Source organism: Bidens hawaiensis, unplaced genomic scaffold (genome assembly GCF_021521415.1).
Source record: "Bidens hawaiensis isolate Kalapana, Puna unplaced genomic scaffold, B.hawaiensis_p1.1 tig00026611_1, whole genome shotgun sequence".
In the NCBI taxonomy this organism is placed as follows: domain Eukaryota; kingdom Viridiplantae; phylum Streptophyta; class Magnoliopsida; order Asterales; family Asteraceae; genus Bidens; species Bidens hawaiensis.
Window position 1 is genome coordinate 77651 of NW_027494277.1, and position 17988 is coordinate 95638.

Genomic DNA, 17988 nt, shown 5'->3' on the forward strand with positions numbered 1-17988 from the left:
TTTCTAAAATGAAGCTTATCGATACAGGTTTGCGTAAGCGAAAGGGTGATGAACATTTGAACAATGTTTTAATTTGTGCGGTCGAAAGATAAACGTTCGATAAAGTAAAAAAACAATGTGTAATGGTTCGATTTCAAGCTTTCAAAAACCGAATAGGAGAAATTTGCACCTCAAGTTCGTGTTTCTATTCTTTTTTGTTGACATTGTATGAAATACAACAACAACAAAAATAGAACGTTAACCCTGAAATTTATGTCTAGATCGGCCACTTTGGGTATAACAGATATAGCATGTTCAACAATGATAAGAAACTATCAGACCTGCAGTTTGATACTTATTCGACTCGCATAAACACTGACGTCTCATATAGTACGAGAGGCGTATAGTTCATCACTGAAGAACTATATGCCTCGTATAGTGTTTCATGGATAGCCCTAATATCTCAATTGTTCAAAATTTTCATATTTTTCAAAAAATTCACTTTCCCTCTTATACACATTTTGCGACCTGTGTTTAGGTTTTCGTCAATGTCATATGACATTTATACAACTCGTATAGACCTATGCGAGTCTTATAGCTGGTCCGACAGTGTCTAGATATAACATCCTATCATCTGAATATGTCATGCGTATTTTAAAATTACGTACATTAATCGTATACCTATTTTAAAGTTATGTACATTAATTGTATACCATGCCATAGCCAATAAATCCTTATTGATGACCAATTCAACTTTAGAAAGAAAACTCAAGCTCTCGTAAGTAAAAATAAGTCAACTTCGAGCCTAGTCGAGCTCACCTCTAGTTTGCACTATGTCAATTTAGCTTTCATAGTTAACGTTTAATATTACTCTCTCCGTTCCTCTACAAGTGTCATAGTTTGAAAAACACAAAGTTTAAGAATGATTGTACTTTTTGATTAACAAATGACTATAATGCCCTTAATACATATAAAAGACAAAATTTAAGAAAGTTTGAATGATTGATTTGTGTAAGGGTAAACTTGGAAATTAGTTAATAAATTTTGAAAGTAGACATTTGTGATGGGACAAACTAAAAAGGAAATGTGGACACTTTCAAAGGAACGGGGGAAGTAATATCTAAACAATTTATGTTATTACACAAACACGTTTTAGATAACTAAAAAAGATAAATGGGTGGTTAATGCAACTCAACCGACGAACATGCTAGATTGACATGAATACTACTTGTTTAGTTAAATTTGAGACCCAAACCTAACACTATGTGTTTAAGTAAACGGGTCGTTTACTTGTCAATTTGATAGGTGGGTTGACCCATTTGTTTACCTATTTAGCCTTTAAAGTCTGATTTATGTAATAACCATAAATAACCAACTATTTTTATGTCAAAATTTAAAAGTTCAGAAACAAGTGGTGTGATGCAAACATAATGTTGCTTTTAAAAAAAAATAGTATGTAAACTTGAAATTTTAAAGTATTAACATGTAAAAGAAGGTCAAACAGTATGGGTTAAACTAAGGTTGTTACTTTTAACCGAAACCTAAAGCAATCTGGATCCGAATTAGAGAATACCCAAAAAATACGATCCCGATCAACCTAAACTTTAAATGGGTCGATTATCGGGTCATTTTTCCGAGCAAAAAAACCCAAACAACCGACCCAACAACCTAAACATATTTTTTATTGATGTGTTCTGGTTTGGAGATTTTTGGTCTTTAGAATATTATTGTGAGACTCTTGGACAATATTAAGGGGGCGTTCGGGATTCCTTATTTTCTCTCTTTATACCTTATTTAAGGCATAAGCCATAAGGTATAAGTTACAATGTTGTAACTTATACCCACAAAACTCAACTTTCCCATACACCTTATAATTAATAACCAATAACTTATAAGCTATAAGGAGCAAAAATAAGGAATCCCAAACAGCCCATAAATCATATTGTCAAATGATATTTGAATTTTGATGTATTTTTATATTTTGTTTTTTACATCTAAAGTCTAAACTCGAAAACCGAATAAGAAGAAAAAAACGAAGCACACCCATAGAATAAACAAGTCGTGTTTTTTTTATCAACTAGTACCGGTTACACATGAGACTTATGCTATTCGTGTAAAATTTTAGGTTCCAATCGATTTAACCCGCGAACCCGACCCATTTAAAAACAGTATTATGATGGTGATGACTATGGCCACATGTGATAAGTGAAAACAGAAATGAAATAATAGGGAGCAGATGGAGAAGGGTACGAAGAAGTCATCTTCTTCTTCTAAGTTAAGATGGGGAATTCTTCGTCGAGCCCTAATTTCTTCTCCATCAGGTATTATTATTATTATTATTATTATTATTATTATTATTATTATCATTTTGAATTTGACCTAGTGAGTAGTTATAACTTATCCAATTGCTGTTTATAAATCCTTTATCTGATTGTATTCATTCTGGTTTCTATATGTATCTATGCTTAAATAATCGATTCAAATTTGATTTTGCAGATGATGATCAATCGGAAACGAGTGTGAAAAGTGTTTCTAGAAAGGCTAACCGAGGGTTCGGTTTGATACCGTTCCAGTTAGTGGATAACAATCAGGTTAAAGCTGAAGAATTGGTGCCTGCTTCGTTGCCGAAAGCTCGAGAAGCGTGTGTGTGCTATACTTTGCCCAATCAAAGTGCTACCAAACTTTACCTATAGTAAGTAAGATCTAATCAATTCATTTTACTTGTTCTTGTTGTATTGTATTATAGTTCTGTTTTGATTGAATCTGTACATAGTAGCTGCAATTAGGTCTAGAGTTCATTACTAACTTATGTAATTAAATGCAGTCAGAGAGTGGACACTTGTGCAAACCTTGATGATTTTAGGATCTGTAACACGTATGATATTGACAACACGGGCCTTGTTTGTAAGTTCTCTTTGCACTCAACCGATACATTGATAGATACTAGGGTATACTAACCATAAGTCATAAAGGTGATCAAAGAATTTGTGTTTCATGGCACTGCAATGATTTCTTGAATCATAATGTTTATCTTAGCATTAGGCCTTAATTTTATAGACATATTTTCCATGTAGTTATCCTATTCATTCATTTATTTTTTCAAGATGTTTATGTAATTTCTCATTGAACAGGTTCTTGGCCATCAGAGGAAGTCCTTGCTTATTATTGTTTATCACAGCTAGACTTATTCAGGTTATCACATAACTTCTTACTATTAATTTGGATTTTTCTGTGTATACTTAATAGAATGTAATTTGCTTCACTACTAATTCAGGTCTAAAAGGGTCATTGAACTCGGGTCAGGATACGGGTTAGCAGGCTTGGTTATTGCAGCCGCCACCGAGGCATCAGAAGTTGTGATATCAGATGGAAATCCTCAAGTAGTTGAATGTATCCTTTTTGTTCCATCATTATCCTAAATTCAACGTGTCCTTTTAACTACGGCGTTCCATAAAAAAAGTGCCCTTGATTACAATTAACGATTAGATATTCAATGTAACATAACTGCGAATTCAAGTGTATTTGGCAGCACAAAAGTGAAATCTATGATGCTGCATTGGAATCAGGAAAAGTTATCAAGTGTTTCCAACAGCTTTGATATCATTGTTGCAAGTGATTGGTAATCTTTCCATGTTAGTGATAATTACAATTTACGCCCCCCCCCCCCCCCCCCCCAAATTATGATTGATACCAAAGATAGTTTGTAATCTTGCAGCACTTTCTTCAAAGAGTTCCACACAGGTCTGGTTCAGACTGTCAAATGCTTTTTGAAGAAGGAAGGGCACTCGGAAGCCATTTTTTTGGGACCTAGAAGGGGAAGCTCATTGGATGGTTTTCTAATGGAGGTTAAAGAAAACGGGTTGCAGTTCACTGTAGATGACATTTATGATCAAGAAATTTGGAGACGACATGAAAGTTTCACCAAGAATAATGCCACCTGGCCTAACTATGAGAAGGATCATTGCTACCCTTTGTTGGTGAGAATTACACTTTAAAAGATTGCAGCTTTTGATCTTTTAGATTTTTGTTTGCCTTTTTGTAATACTTGTTTGGGTATCTGCTGATCTGCATGTCTTAGGTTATATTTTATTTTAATTTGTAGTCTTTTTTTGCGGTGGATTATTGTTTGTTATATAAGTTATAGCCTTATAGGTGAATTGACTGTATACTCAAACATTCTAGTTCTTTTGTGCTGTTCAATGGATTGAATGGATGCACCTGTGCGTGCATAGAGAAAGTAATAAGTTTATTCATTTTTAACAGCCTGCTATAAAAAAATCGGACTGATATCAATATACACCCCCATGTAAACCAGATACCAGCCCTCATGTGGGCTGTACAACTAGTGAACTTGGGTCACATGTGATGTATATAAGAGCTCACGTTACACGACCCATAAGGCTGAGGGGTGCGGAGCGCGAGAAGGGGCGCGAAAGCCCTTCCGCTCGCGCCCCGGGGCGCGAGCACCACACCACAGAGGCGCGAGAGGGGCGCGAGAGGGGCGCGAGCGCGGAAAAAGAGGCAGGCGCGGATGGGCTAGCGGCTGGGAATAGCGTGAAGGGTTCTTGGGTTGCGTGAATAGAGCCGTTGGGCTCGTTTTTTATTAAAAAAAAAAATTTTTTTTTCTCTATATAACCTATATCAAACACAAACCAACAACAATATAACATACAATTTTTTCTCTCTATTAAACCTATATCAAACCCAAACCAACACCAATATCACATACCAATATCACATACCACACCCAAAACCCAAAATCACCCCATCTTCCAAACCTTTTTTTAAAAACGTGGCTGGAAATTGGTACCCAAACCTAGATTCAGATTACAGTTACGACGATTTATGGTCGGCACCGGACCAAGCGATGTTTTATTCGGGGTCGCAACAATCATCCGGCTTTCAACCATCCAACATACAACCGTCTCCTAACTTTGTAGTTCCGGAGACACAAGAACCAGAAGGTGAAGCTGCGGGACAAAGAAGACGCGTCCACCGGAAAAAACAAGTTGCAACGGACGGGTCGGGTTCGGCTTCGACTGGAAGGACGAAACGGAAAACCACTCCGTGGTCATCGGATGAGAAGGAAGCCCTGTGTCGGGCTTGGATAGTCATTTCTGAGGATCGGCGTTGCGGTAATTGTTTTAACGTTTTTAAAAATGATTTTTAATAAAAAAGTTAAATGACTTACAAATTTATTTATGCATTTTGCAGCGGACTACCAAAAGAGCAAGGTCTTTTGGACAAAGGTTAGGGAGATGTTCTATTCGCTCGTTGGGAGTACAGAGCGGAACGCCGATATGATTTCGGGTCGGTGGACCGAAATCAGAAAATTTGTCGGCTTGTTTACTAATCTGTTCAACAGGAACGCCGGTCGTATGAGACCAAGTGGCAGTGACGATTTGGCGGTTTATAATTTCACTTTCGAAGAGTGGAAGCAGGAGTGCCTGCGGAGGTATGGGACGGTGAAGACGTGGGACGGTGTAAAGGTGTGGGAGAGGTTGAGAAGGTGTTCTAAGTGGGTTGAGCTGGTGGTGCCGGACCTTGATGCGGAAGTAGGGCCGAAACGGACTAAAACTAGTTCGTCTGGAGCGTATAGCACTTCCGCCGGGTCGGATTGCCGGGTTGGATTCGACCTAAACGTTGCGGGGGAGGAAACATCTTCACCGCCGAGGAGGCGGCCATTGGGAAGGGACGCCAGGGGCAAAAAACCGGCTGAGGGGGAAGCCGTAAACATCAACGATCTTGTTGAATCCCTCAATAAATTCAACAAAACCATGGAGGTGGTCTCTAATGACAAAAAGGAATAAAAAAGAATGAGAGATTTGAACTTCCTTACAAGAGACTTCAGTAACCTAAATCCGGTCGACCAAATGCTGATGGAAAAACAAAAGGAACGTATCCGGAAGAGGTTGATCGAAGAAGACCAAGCCGAAGAATAAGAATAATGTTTTTTTTAGTACTTTAATTTTTTTTTTATATTAATGTGTTTTTTTAATTAATGTGTGTTTTTTTAAATAATTTATGAGTTTTTTTAATAATACGTTTTTTTAATACATTTATAAAAAAATAAAAAAAAAACCGCTCGCGCCCCCTCTCGCGCCCCTCCACACCATGTCCCGGGGCGCGAGCACCACAACCAACACCCATCTTATCAAGTTTCTCTCTCTGCCACACGTCACAATATTATTGGCCGGCGCCCCCACTCGCGCCCCCTCTCGCGCCCCCCACACCCCTCAGCCTAGAGAGGGTGGTTCACTCACATCATACAGCCAGTGTGAAAGTAATACCTAATAGAATAATGACTGATGTGACATTGACGGCCATACGGCATGTATCAACTATTTTTTGCATTTCTATACAGTATGACCATACGTTCCATATGATTGACAAGCGTTATGATGTCCATTGTTGGGACCCTATAACAATATATACAGCATAGGCACAAATTTAACTAAGTTGTTATGTAAGTCTCCATAAAGATACTTGAATATTTTTTGCATTAGCATAGAACCTTCTCAATTTTAGAAACCTGATCAACAGAGTATTCAGTATAGCTTGATCTATATTTTTCACGTATCACAGTCTGAAAATCACTTATGACATCTAAAGTGACATATTTTGCAACTTCTTTTACAATGCGACAGGGCATATTCAGGTATTATTTTGATATCTCAACGGGATGGTTTACTGAGGAAAATAGCAAACTTGTATGTGTTCAATTAACTGTTTAGGACTTTAGTTGTAACGTTACCCGATTTTGCTACGTCTAGATGTTATATATTACCAATATCGGAAGTTAAAAATTACAATGCCTGTTATCTTTGATTTTTAAAATATACATTTTGAATGTTCTTTGTTATTACAAATTTATTTCTGGTATTCTTAAAACTTAAAACACTTATCTTTTTAAATAGAGTTAATGGCCATTTTCGTCCATGTGGTTTGCGACTTTCGCCACTTCAGTCCAAAGTTTAAATTTTGTTAATTTTGTCCTCACAGTTTTAAACATTGGCCAATTACGTCCCACCGTCTAACGGCATCCAACTATGCCGTTAGTTTAAGCGTATTTTGTCTTTTTATATGAGGATACATTGGTCATTTTACCAACTTATTTAATAAAATACATTTTAATAATTAAAACTTAATATATATATATATATATATATATATATATATATATATATATATATATATATATGGTAGAGTTAATGTAAAAAACAATATTTTTATAAGAAAAATAAGAATAGATCTAGGCCCTTAGATCTATGATCTAGTGGTTGAGATTGGTAGTTTCTAAATAATTGTATTGTTTCATATTTACATTGTATAGTGTCATATTTAGATGGTTTGTTTTATTTTAAAGCTTTTCTTACACTTCTCACAAAACACTTGTTTTTTATTTGAACTCTTTTATATATATATATATATATAACCTAACTCACTCTCCTGCTCTCTCTCAATCGGCAGTCCGGCAGACCGGCACTACCAACCCATGACCACTACAAACACCGCCTGTGACCACCAAAACCACCGCCTATGACCACCACAACCACCGCCTGTGACCACCAAAACCACCGCCTATGACAACCACAACCACCGCCTATGACCACCACAACCTATCAGGCCCACCGAGTGTTACCACCACCACAAATAACTCAGATTTCGTAATATAATTTCCCAAAACTCATCGCCAGCGACTGCTCGTTTTTTCGTTGGTTTCCGCTCGTTTTCCGGCAAAGATCCCAAATCCCGGCCACCGAAATCTTGGTATTGAAGAACAAAGTGGAGGGTCGATTAAGGGTGGATTTGTCATGAGGAAGAACAGGTGGGTCAAGCTGTTGTTGTCGCTAATTGTATCAAGACAATCGGAATAGTTGAATCGGGGGTGGGGGTAAATTGAGGGTTAACCCGATGGAAGATGGGTTGGCTGGTGGTTTATTGTAAAGTTGAGGTTTGAGATGTGGTGGTGGTCAGGTGGGTGTGGTGGTGGGTTGGGATGATGGTGGTGGTGGTGGTGGGTTGGTGGAAGGAGGAAGATGAGTTGAGGAAGAAAGAGAAAAAGAAAATATATTTTTTGACTTATTTATTAAAATATTTAGAAAATATAATAGACGAAAATACCTCTTAAACTAACGGCATAGTTGGATGTCGTTAGACGGTGAGACGTAATTGGCCAATGTGGCAATGTTTAAAATTGTAAGGACAAAATTAACAAATTTTCTAACTTTGAACTGAAATGGCGAAAGTCGCAAACCACAGGAACGAAAATGGCCATTAACTCTTTTAAATATAACTTCAAAGAATCTTGAATGGTTGTTTATGCCAAATCTAAAAAAGTAAATATGTTTATTGAGTTTTTTTTTTCTTATTCAAGATTGATAGATGGTGGATGCAACATGATACAATTGGTAGTCTAGTTTGTTAGCTAATCATATGAGTGCCCGTTTTGGTCGGAATATGAAGAAAAGTTTGAGCATTATTGATATCGTGCTCGTTGGCGGATATGGTATTGCTAGGTGGTGTAAAACTCCAACCTTTTTTGCCTTTTCAATATCGGATGTTATGGACTATCGTAGTCATTTGGACCGGGGTATGAATCATAGCAAGTTAATCCAAACAATTTTCCGAGTTGTAATATGAGTATATGGAGAGCAAGGAACGATAAAATCTTCAATGAGTCAATATATATGAATCTAAATATGTTTTTGGAGGAAATAAAGATCCTAACTTTCCATTGGGTGATCGCTAGATCAAACGCTATTGGTGTGGATTGGATCAAATGGTGTAATTTCGAATAGGTCTTGTATTTTCGGCTTCTAGCTTTTGCTAGTTGCTTTGTGAATATAATACCGTCTTTAAAGAAAATAAAAAGTTTTATTGCGTATGGGTTAACAACATAACAAACCATATGAAAACACAGTCCCCCCTTAAGGGCCTGCAAGCTCATGTGTAGAGGTGCACAAAAAACCCGAACCCGGAACCAGACCTGAAAAAAAACCCGGAACAGGTTTTTCTAAAACCCGGGTATTTAATACCCGAACCTGACCCTACCCGTAGGGTACGGATAGGGTATGACTTTCAATGTTGAAATCCGAACCCGAACCCGAACCCGAACCCGTACCCGATCTAAACCCGATAATACCCGAAACCCGGTTCTAGGTATACCCGAAACCCGGTTTAAACTATACCCGAAACCCAGTTCTAGTTATACCTGAAACCCGGGTTTTTTGCATACCCGAACCGGATTTTTTGCATGCTAGGATATTGGTGTTTGTGCACATGTTTTTGTGTGGCTGTCCACAGATCTATAGTTGTTCTCCAACGGATCTTTTTTGGAGCACGTATATGATATAAATACTTGTTTAGAGCAACACCTTTTGATATACCAAACAACAACTGAAAACACATTAAATATATGTTTTTTTGTATCATTGTTTAGTTGTTATGTTTGTTTGAATGAACTTTGAAGTTTGTATGCAAAAAAACTGGAGTTAGGATAAAAAAATGAAGCAAACCTGTTAATAGAAGAAAACTGTAGAAAATGGGCTTTTTTTAATACCCGGAAAATAGGGTATTCAAAACCCATAAAACGAGTTTTTTTCAATACCAGAAAATAGAGTCTTTAAATACCCGGGTATTGAAGACCCGGTTCAATACCCTACCCGAACCCGGTACACAGGCAGGGCCGTCTTTGAGGCATGGCAGGGTAGTCGACGGCCATAGGCCCGACACCTCGCTAGGCCCGAAATTTTATTTTTCAAAAAAAATTATATGTATTTTTATAAAAAATATATATGTATAATCAATATTTAAACACAATTGCATAACTACTAGCTTGGTCTAGTGGTAAAGGGCTATGACCTCTAACCAAAAAGTTGTGAGTTCTAGTCTTATTTAAGACAATTTTAAGATTATTTTTATACAAGAATTTTTTACACAACTCAAATCATAATCAAATAAGCTCATTTAAAATTAAATTGTTATTAATCCAACAAAATGTTTCTTTTACTTAAGGGCCAAAAAAAATTTCGCCTTTGGCCCAAAATTTTTTTCGCCTTCTCGGAGCCGGGCGTGTACACAGGGTATGGTTTTTCAAGCCAATACCCGACCCGAACCCGATCCGATTATTGTTAATACCCGATTTTTCAATACCCGATCATACCTGAACCCGGTTTCATACCCGAACCCGATTTTTCATAATACCCGATTTATGCACCTCTACTCATGTGATTTATGACACGACAATTGTTGCTTTAGCGTCAGGCATGACAACACCTAAGGACAAACACACCCATATAACGCTTTTGAGCCTATCAAGCAAAATATGTAAAAGACATTTCATCTGTCTAGCTTTTACCAGTTTTAATAAAAAGTTTCAAGCATTGACGTGGCAATTTGAGATATATTGTAGCCTCATATGGAGAGACAACTGACAAGTCAAAGGTTATATATTGACTCAATTTGTGCTCACATGACCACCATGTGAGTGATCAAAACAAACATACATAAAGCCAGACAATATTCACATGCATGACGTCTAAAATGTCTAATTGATGGTTGGCATACACTTGAAAAGCAAATCCATGCCTTTTCAATTATATACCTCACTCAACATCTTGTTTCATTATCAAAACATGTTCCGGTTTAATAAGATCCAAGTAAGTTGATTAGACAAAGCATGAGAGGTGCCAATCATGTGATCGATAGATCCCTATCGAGGAACAATACATTTGAAAAAAAATTATAAGTCTGTGTACATAACCACTCAAAAAGCAATAAGATCGTTTTAGGTGGTATCAAGTCAGTGTGTTTTTTTTATCTGGTTTCATGTCATAACCTTTTAAAATACACATTAAATAGGCGTAAGATCAAAACAAGAAAAATAAACTTCTCATGAAAAAAAGGCGATCTTGCCTAAAGTAACGAGGATTCAAGTCATATGGTAGATAAAACATGGGCATATTTAAAAAATTATACGTCATAAAAGAACATAAAAGATGTAAATCAAAACTCCATGGTAATTATAAGTAATATTACACATTAATGATTTAATGTTATCGTTTAGCGTTTGTTACTTAATAGTTAATATGACGTCTTGTAACTAAAATTGTGAAGTAGGTTTTCCCATGAAGTATGTAGTTGCGGTTTTCAGTTGGGATATTGGCCGGTTAAAAGCCTTTTTATCCATTTAGTTTTGGGTATCTTGTTCCCAGGCATATTCTTCATTTTCTCCCCATGGTGACACCTATTTTTTATTTTAATTAAAGTTATATGTGTATTACATGGTTTCTAGATTCATGATAATAGTAATAATAATAATAAAACTATCACCGTCGCTGTTTTAACTCACCATTGGGACGATAATGTGGTTGTGCCCGTCACATGGACATTGATAGAGATAAGAGCTGCCTATCCATCGACATCAAACACAGCATAAAAGGGTGGTATCCGAATGCACGAATCAGACCCGTGTGACTATTAATTTAATTTGTTCTCAAATTTATTTGGGGTGTTTCAACTGATTATACGTCGTATGCTTTAGTAATTCGTTATTTAAAAAAGCTCTATATATTTATCTAAATTTTATAATAATTTTTTTTACATACGACACTTTAATTTATAACCTATTTTGCTAATTAACTCTTATTGTATGTTAACCAAAATTTTTAAAAATAATTTCATTACACGGAGACGTAAGGATTCAATATATGAAAATAAAGGTTCAGATTGGAGAGAACATACATGTTTTTAAAAAACTAATACAAATTTGATGTCCCAACCGACGTACTACATTTTAAAATAGTTTTAACTCAAACTAATGAAGATAATCTAACTTACCACATAATATTAACAGTTGATAAATAGTTATAAAAACTAAACAAAACAGGACTAAAGTACTAAAATTCTATAACCTCCAAACTCTAGCCAATATGAAAGCAATAAAGGTTACAGAAGAAACACCGAAAGCGTTAGCCAATGAGCCACTGCCGCTACTCTCTGCCGATTGGTTGCCTCCGGTGGTTTTGCGGCTGCACAAAATTTAATACTTTTCAAATTCAGAGCATTGAAAAAATGAATTAATAACTAACATAACATAACATAACATAACATGCATGATTAACCACACAACATAGTGACGTGCCGGTATTTTGTTTCTTCTTCACATTGTTATTTTATATTTTTCTTTAGTCGGCACACCGACTCTCAGCTATATGACAATATATTTGTTATTTTCATTTACAAATACCAACATGTTTTGGATTTTGTGTGTGGGCAAATATCGCTAAGCTGTCAAAGGGTGTAACTTCACATAGAAGAGTGACCACAGAGGATGCATCGAGTTTCATACTTCACTTTCATTAATAACCAATAATATTTTAATATTTATATTTTATAATTATAAAAGAAAACATATAAAGTACTTATATAAATTACACAGAAAATCATCAGAAAATACAATGGTTGATGGTTAAGTAATTGTGTTTATATCATAGTGGACACTCTACTTACATAAATAATTCATGGTTTTAACCGTTTTCAACATATTACTGGTTGTCAAAGTAATATATATTATTTATTTATTATTCAGTTCATTCGCGACCTTTAATTTCATTGGTTAAACTTTTAATCAAAACTTACATAAGTTTCATATGAAATAATGGTTTTCAATATAATCACTGTGAAATTGAATATGCAGTAAATGTAAATAAAAACAAACATATCCCAATGACATACTTGATACTTTTATGGGAACACAATGTCATATTCATCAATTAAAATATATTGATCATATATTAAAACTTACAAAAGAAAGCAAATAATAATAATAATAATAAAATAAAATAAAATAACTAATGTCCCCCATTATTTGGTGCAACTACTAAAGAGTTTGGTGCAAATAGTAGGACCTGTTAAAACTCATATAACCCGGTATATATAAAAAAACTAAAATTATGTTAGAAACAACAACCTAGCTAAAAGAATGAAAAAGTCTAAAAGATAAAACCTAATCGCATCGTTACTTGTATAACTAAAAAAACCAAGAAAATGATGTCAATTATGTACTTATAATATACAAATTAAAAGAACTAAATTAGTATAAATTATAATATAATATACCTGTTCGCCGGAGTAGGACAGAAAGTGACGGCATAGTCAGCGGACATACAAGTAAACGTGCTTGTTCCATCATCGTACGCGTAACTATACGCTGTCGGACACGCGGTTTTAAAGTACTCCGAATACGACGTCGGATTACACGTCTGGGGCGTCGAATACGCTCCGCTACAACAATACATTGGATCACCAAACGCCTCACAAGCACTCCTACACGCCACGGACTCACCACCGTCTCCGGCACCGGCCAGACGCAGCTCCGCTGGACAGTTTATGTTTAAATCGACAATGCATCCGGTCACATTACAGTTTCCACCAGATGCACCTGTCATAGAATATATTATTAGAGTTTGAATATTATATTATTACCATAATTAAAAAAATATTATCTGATTATGTTCCCATGGAACGGTGACTATAAGAATTTATATGTATTACAAATATACATACACATGCCAAAATTTGTAAGCGAATAATAACCGGGATTAATCAGACTGAAATTTATATATAAATTTTCAAATAACCAAATACATACCAAATTTTATATACAAAATTTTAATTGATGGATAGACTAGGGAATTAGGGATTATTAATAGACGGCTAGACACGATTTTACAACCAATTTATACTAACTATATTATATATATAATATATTTGATTGATAATACTCTTTTCATTATTTACACATACCTTTTGGTACTATCATTATTGGGAGATTGTAACCGTCAACAAGGCTGACATCATAAAAATCCATTCCATTAGCTCCATTAAGCGTAAACTCGGCTAAAGTAGCCGGAGGTGCGGCTCCAGAGCCGTTGCATTCCACGGATCCAGAGCCGCAATCCCCCGTGACACAGGTAAATTTGCCTGTGTCATCGGTGGAGCACTTTGTCCGGCCCCATATTCGGCCGGACCAGCTCACAGGAATAGAGATTGAATTGGATTGGCTCGGTTCGAGAGGGAAACCAGTGGTGGGGAGGGGAGGAGTGCCGGCCCCGGATAGGAGGCCGGCCCAAACGGGATAGGTGCATTGGTTGGTGAGTGTGAATGTTGCTGATTGGATTGGAGTGAATGAAGATGTTATGATAGATAGAGTTAGAAGAGTGATTGAGAGTTTAAGTTTAGCCATTGTTGAAGGATTGTTGTGGAATTGAGAGGTTGAATTAATGACAAAAGTAGAGGTGATGGTTGCAGTTGTGTTTCTTAGTATTTTGTAACTGCTTTGGTTACATGAAGATATTTATATAGTGAATAATTGTGCCCATTACTATGTACAGATATCAAATTGAACTCTTATTTTATTTTATTGTTTTTTAAAAGGCAAACTGAACCCCTATATTAATATGAAAAATATTAAGCAAGCAATAAATGGTTTGATAAAGAATCCAAGACGATAATTAATAAACAACTTATATTTTCTTTATAGATTTATTATGTTATAAAAGGTAAGTTAATCTTTGATCAATTTTGTATAGAATCAATATGATCTATTAAACACTAAGATAAGCCCGTATATGGTTAAAATAACAAAACGAAAAGTTAAATTTAATAATATACATAATAACATATCTTATGAATCATAAGATATAAATAATTTCTTAAATTACATAGATTAGTAACATAATTTGTATTTGTGTTTTAAAAGAAATCAAAATGGAAGGTTGTGAATCTATACCAATTAAGAAAAAGAGAAGACTGACATCAATTCATCTTAGTTGAGTTTGTAAGCCACAAACATTTTAAAAACGAGGTATTGAGTTGGATTCCCACCGACTACCTATTTTTCATTTTATCATTCATTAAGGGAAAATTGTAAAAAAAAGAAACTTGTACACTTGGCAGCCTATGTGGAGGGTCTAATTGAATAACATGTGAAAAAATGGTTTTGCTTTAATAGGATATAAGTCGATTTATACGTAATGTTGACTTAGTTTTATTAAAGGCTATGATTTATACTCGTGAGTCTTTGTTTCTCGCCAAAGATTCTTTCAGACTCGGTTAATTAAAGATGCCCACAATGGAGTAGTGTTACATTGGTCGTTGATTATGACTTCAATAGAAAATTTCTGTAAATAAGTTTTGTTGTACAATTTAGAAACGAGAAACCATCCCATATGATGGTGTTTCAACTTTCAATATTAGATCATGTTGTTGTATATTATTATTATTATTATTACTAAGCATATGTCTAGGGTAGTTTATGTAAATATGGGTTATGACTTATGATATATTGAATTGTTGATATATACACCTTGTTTTACATGTACACTCAAGGGTCTCAATTTTGAATTTTCAATATAGAAGCATGGATATCTGTGTGATAGTATCATACAAAAATGGAAAAAAGAAAAAGTAATGCTTTGATTTCCCTATGTTTGACTCAATGATCATGTGAAGATTAAATCATATATATGTGGTATCCAGCTCTACAACCTTATTAAAAAGTAACCATGTGTTAAAGATACATGTACTATCAACGTGGGACGTGGATATGGATGTGGAGGCATGGGATGTGAGTATAAGAGTATTAGCAATACTAAAGTTCATGTACCAGTATATTGGTTACATTGAAAATAAATATATGGGCCCCTTTTTCATTGAAAAGTCTTTTATAAAATTATAATGATTGATATTGGAGTTATAACATTATTATACATATACGTTAAACTCGGCTAAATAGCATCCAACAAAAAGATAGATTTGCCTACTATGAAAAATTCATTAACTAACATGGCTCTGTTGCATTAAAAGTATATAAATGATGATAACGCTCAACTTGTCACAAACCAAGTCTATACAAATCTTTCTAGTTTCCTTCATAATATATTCCAATGTTGCAAAAGTCGCTAAATGGTCTCTAGGCGGCCGCCCCCTCTTGAAGGGAGAACTCGGAGTACTCGGAGAGTACTCGGACATTATAAATATAAAGAAAATTAATTTTTGGGTAATATATATATTTCAAATATCATAAGTTTACTAATATTTATAACAAAATAAGTGAATATCAATATAAATAAGAGAAATACATTTTTAAATACAAAATTATTCTAAAAATGTAAATCATTAATTAAAAAAATGATATTCGTTCTTTAATACTATAGAAATACGAATTATGTTGTATTTTTAAGGTAAACTAGGTCCAAGTTAACCGACTAGATGTATTTCTGACTGATGTTGACCACCTTTGAACAATTTTTAGTACCTAGGCGGAGTAAAAAAAACTCTCCTCGACACCATACCTTGTAGCGAGTATTCGGCCTTGTAGACCTACTTTTACAACATTGATATATTCGATCTCATGCTCATTGTACAATTAAATGGAGTAATGGTACTCTGAGTACCCACACTAAGTCCTAATAAATGAGATTTAGAGTCATTCATCCTTATGGTAGATAAATTTGATTCATAGCTATATCTGCGGCCTAAAACGGTCGCCTTTTCCCATGTCATGCTTGATAGATTAATGAAAGTTAGAAAATGAGTAGGTAAATGGTTAAAGATAACCGTTTCATGTATTACAATTCAAACAAATATGTAAAAGCACCTATGAAGTTTTTCTATTCTTAAAATTAAGTATTTATTAGTAACTTTTGTTATTATTATTATTATTTTAAAACAACCTAGTTTTTACATCTCATAATAGAATTCAAGCCCTCACCACTTGCATGGGACTTCATCTTGTCACAACATCTTGGTATAATCATATATTAATTGTGGTTCTATATTTTAATGATTTGGATAGAATAAAATTTAGTAAACATTGGTTATAATAATAAAAAATAATAAGTAATGGGCTTTTGTGCCATGAATGAGGCTCTCCAAGGGTCGGGCTACCGTATCCAGTTGAACACATCATTTTCATATTTTTGTATTGTTGTATTTATTTATTTATATAATATATGGGTCATTTTGAATCTTTTAAAGGTTTTACCCATTGGCTATATCAAAAGGCGGCGTTGTGGTCGTTTTCATTCTTTGTTCACATAAATTAAAAGTTTAAAACCATGTTGGGCAAGTGTAACCGTCGACACCCAAAACATTAAATTAACTTAAAAATCATAATACAAGTAACTAGGGGCATGTTTGGTATGAGGTAATGAAATAAGTGAGAGAATGAAATGATCGATGGAATGGACAATAAAATGAAATGAATCATTACCATTTCATTGTATTGTTTGGTTAACCTATAGAAATGGAATACAATTCATTTAAAATGACATAAATGTCTTGGCCTAAAAAAAGTAAAAAATGAAAATTTTCACAACATTACGTAATTAAAATTAAAATTCTTAATGAATCTTTATTATGAAAAATAAAATATTTTTAACTAATAAAAATTTAAACTCGGTGAAAGTTTCTCACTAAATAAATTTAAAAATCATCCAAATATCACCAACTAATATATTTAAACGGCATGGTATTCTATTTGATACGAAAGTGATTTTAATTATAATGGACAATGTGAAAGTTCGGGAATGATTTTAATTATAATAGACCAAAATGATCAATTATTGAATTTAATTATTTATCCAGGTTACTGAATAAAAGGGAAAAATAGAAGGATAAAAGTGGTAAGTTAAGAAAAATAGGAATGGAATGAAAAAAATACATGGGCTGTGGAAGGAATAAAATCTAAGGGTTTTAGAAGGAATGTCATTCCATTTGGTAATAATTGATTTCTTTCCAATCTTCAACCAAACAATCATATTTTCATTCCCTTTGAATGAATTATTCCATTCCATGCTTTATTATCTCATACCAAACACTACCTAGATGTATACAACTTAAGACAACCTGTCACGTAAAACAGTGAAGTGTAAAAGGGTAAAACCATAAATGATGAAAAGATAAGTTTTAAGGACTGAAAATGTTAGCAGCAAGTATTTACAT

The 17988-nt window shown here is 34.5% G+C and overlaps 2 protein-coding genes across 2 annotated transcripts; one reads left to right on the forward strand and one right to left on the reverse strand.

The window, feature by feature from the left end:
- Positions 1-2192: 2192 nt before the first annotated feature.
- On the forward strand, positions 2193-4130 carry LOC143573695 (calmodulin-lysine N-methyltransferase-like). The gene is made up of 7 exons (XM_077058502.1): positions 2193-2300; positions 2476-2671; positions 2804-2883; positions 3111-3171; positions 3254-3369; positions 3466-3598; positions 3695-4130. The coding sequence occupies exons 1-7, from the start codon at positions 2216-2218 to the stop codon at positions 3972-3974; spliced, it is 951 nt and encodes a 316-aa protein (XP_076914617.1). The 5' UTR covers positions 2193-2215; the 3' UTR covers positions 3975-4130.
- Positions 4131-11876: 7746 nt separating this feature from the next.
- Positions 11877-14228, reverse strand: LOC143573689 (thaumatin-like protein 1b). Its single transcript, XM_077058499.1, has 3 exons — positions 13789-14228; positions 13102-13423; positions 11877-12011 (listed from the first exon to the last, which is right to left on the reverse strand). The coding sequence occupies exons 1-3, from the start codon at positions 14225-14227 to the stop codon at positions 11888-11890; spliced, it is 885 nt and encodes a 294-aa protein (XP_076914614.1). The 5' UTR covers position 14228; the 3' UTR covers positions 11877-11887.
- Positions 14229-17988: the final 3760 nt, after the last annotated feature.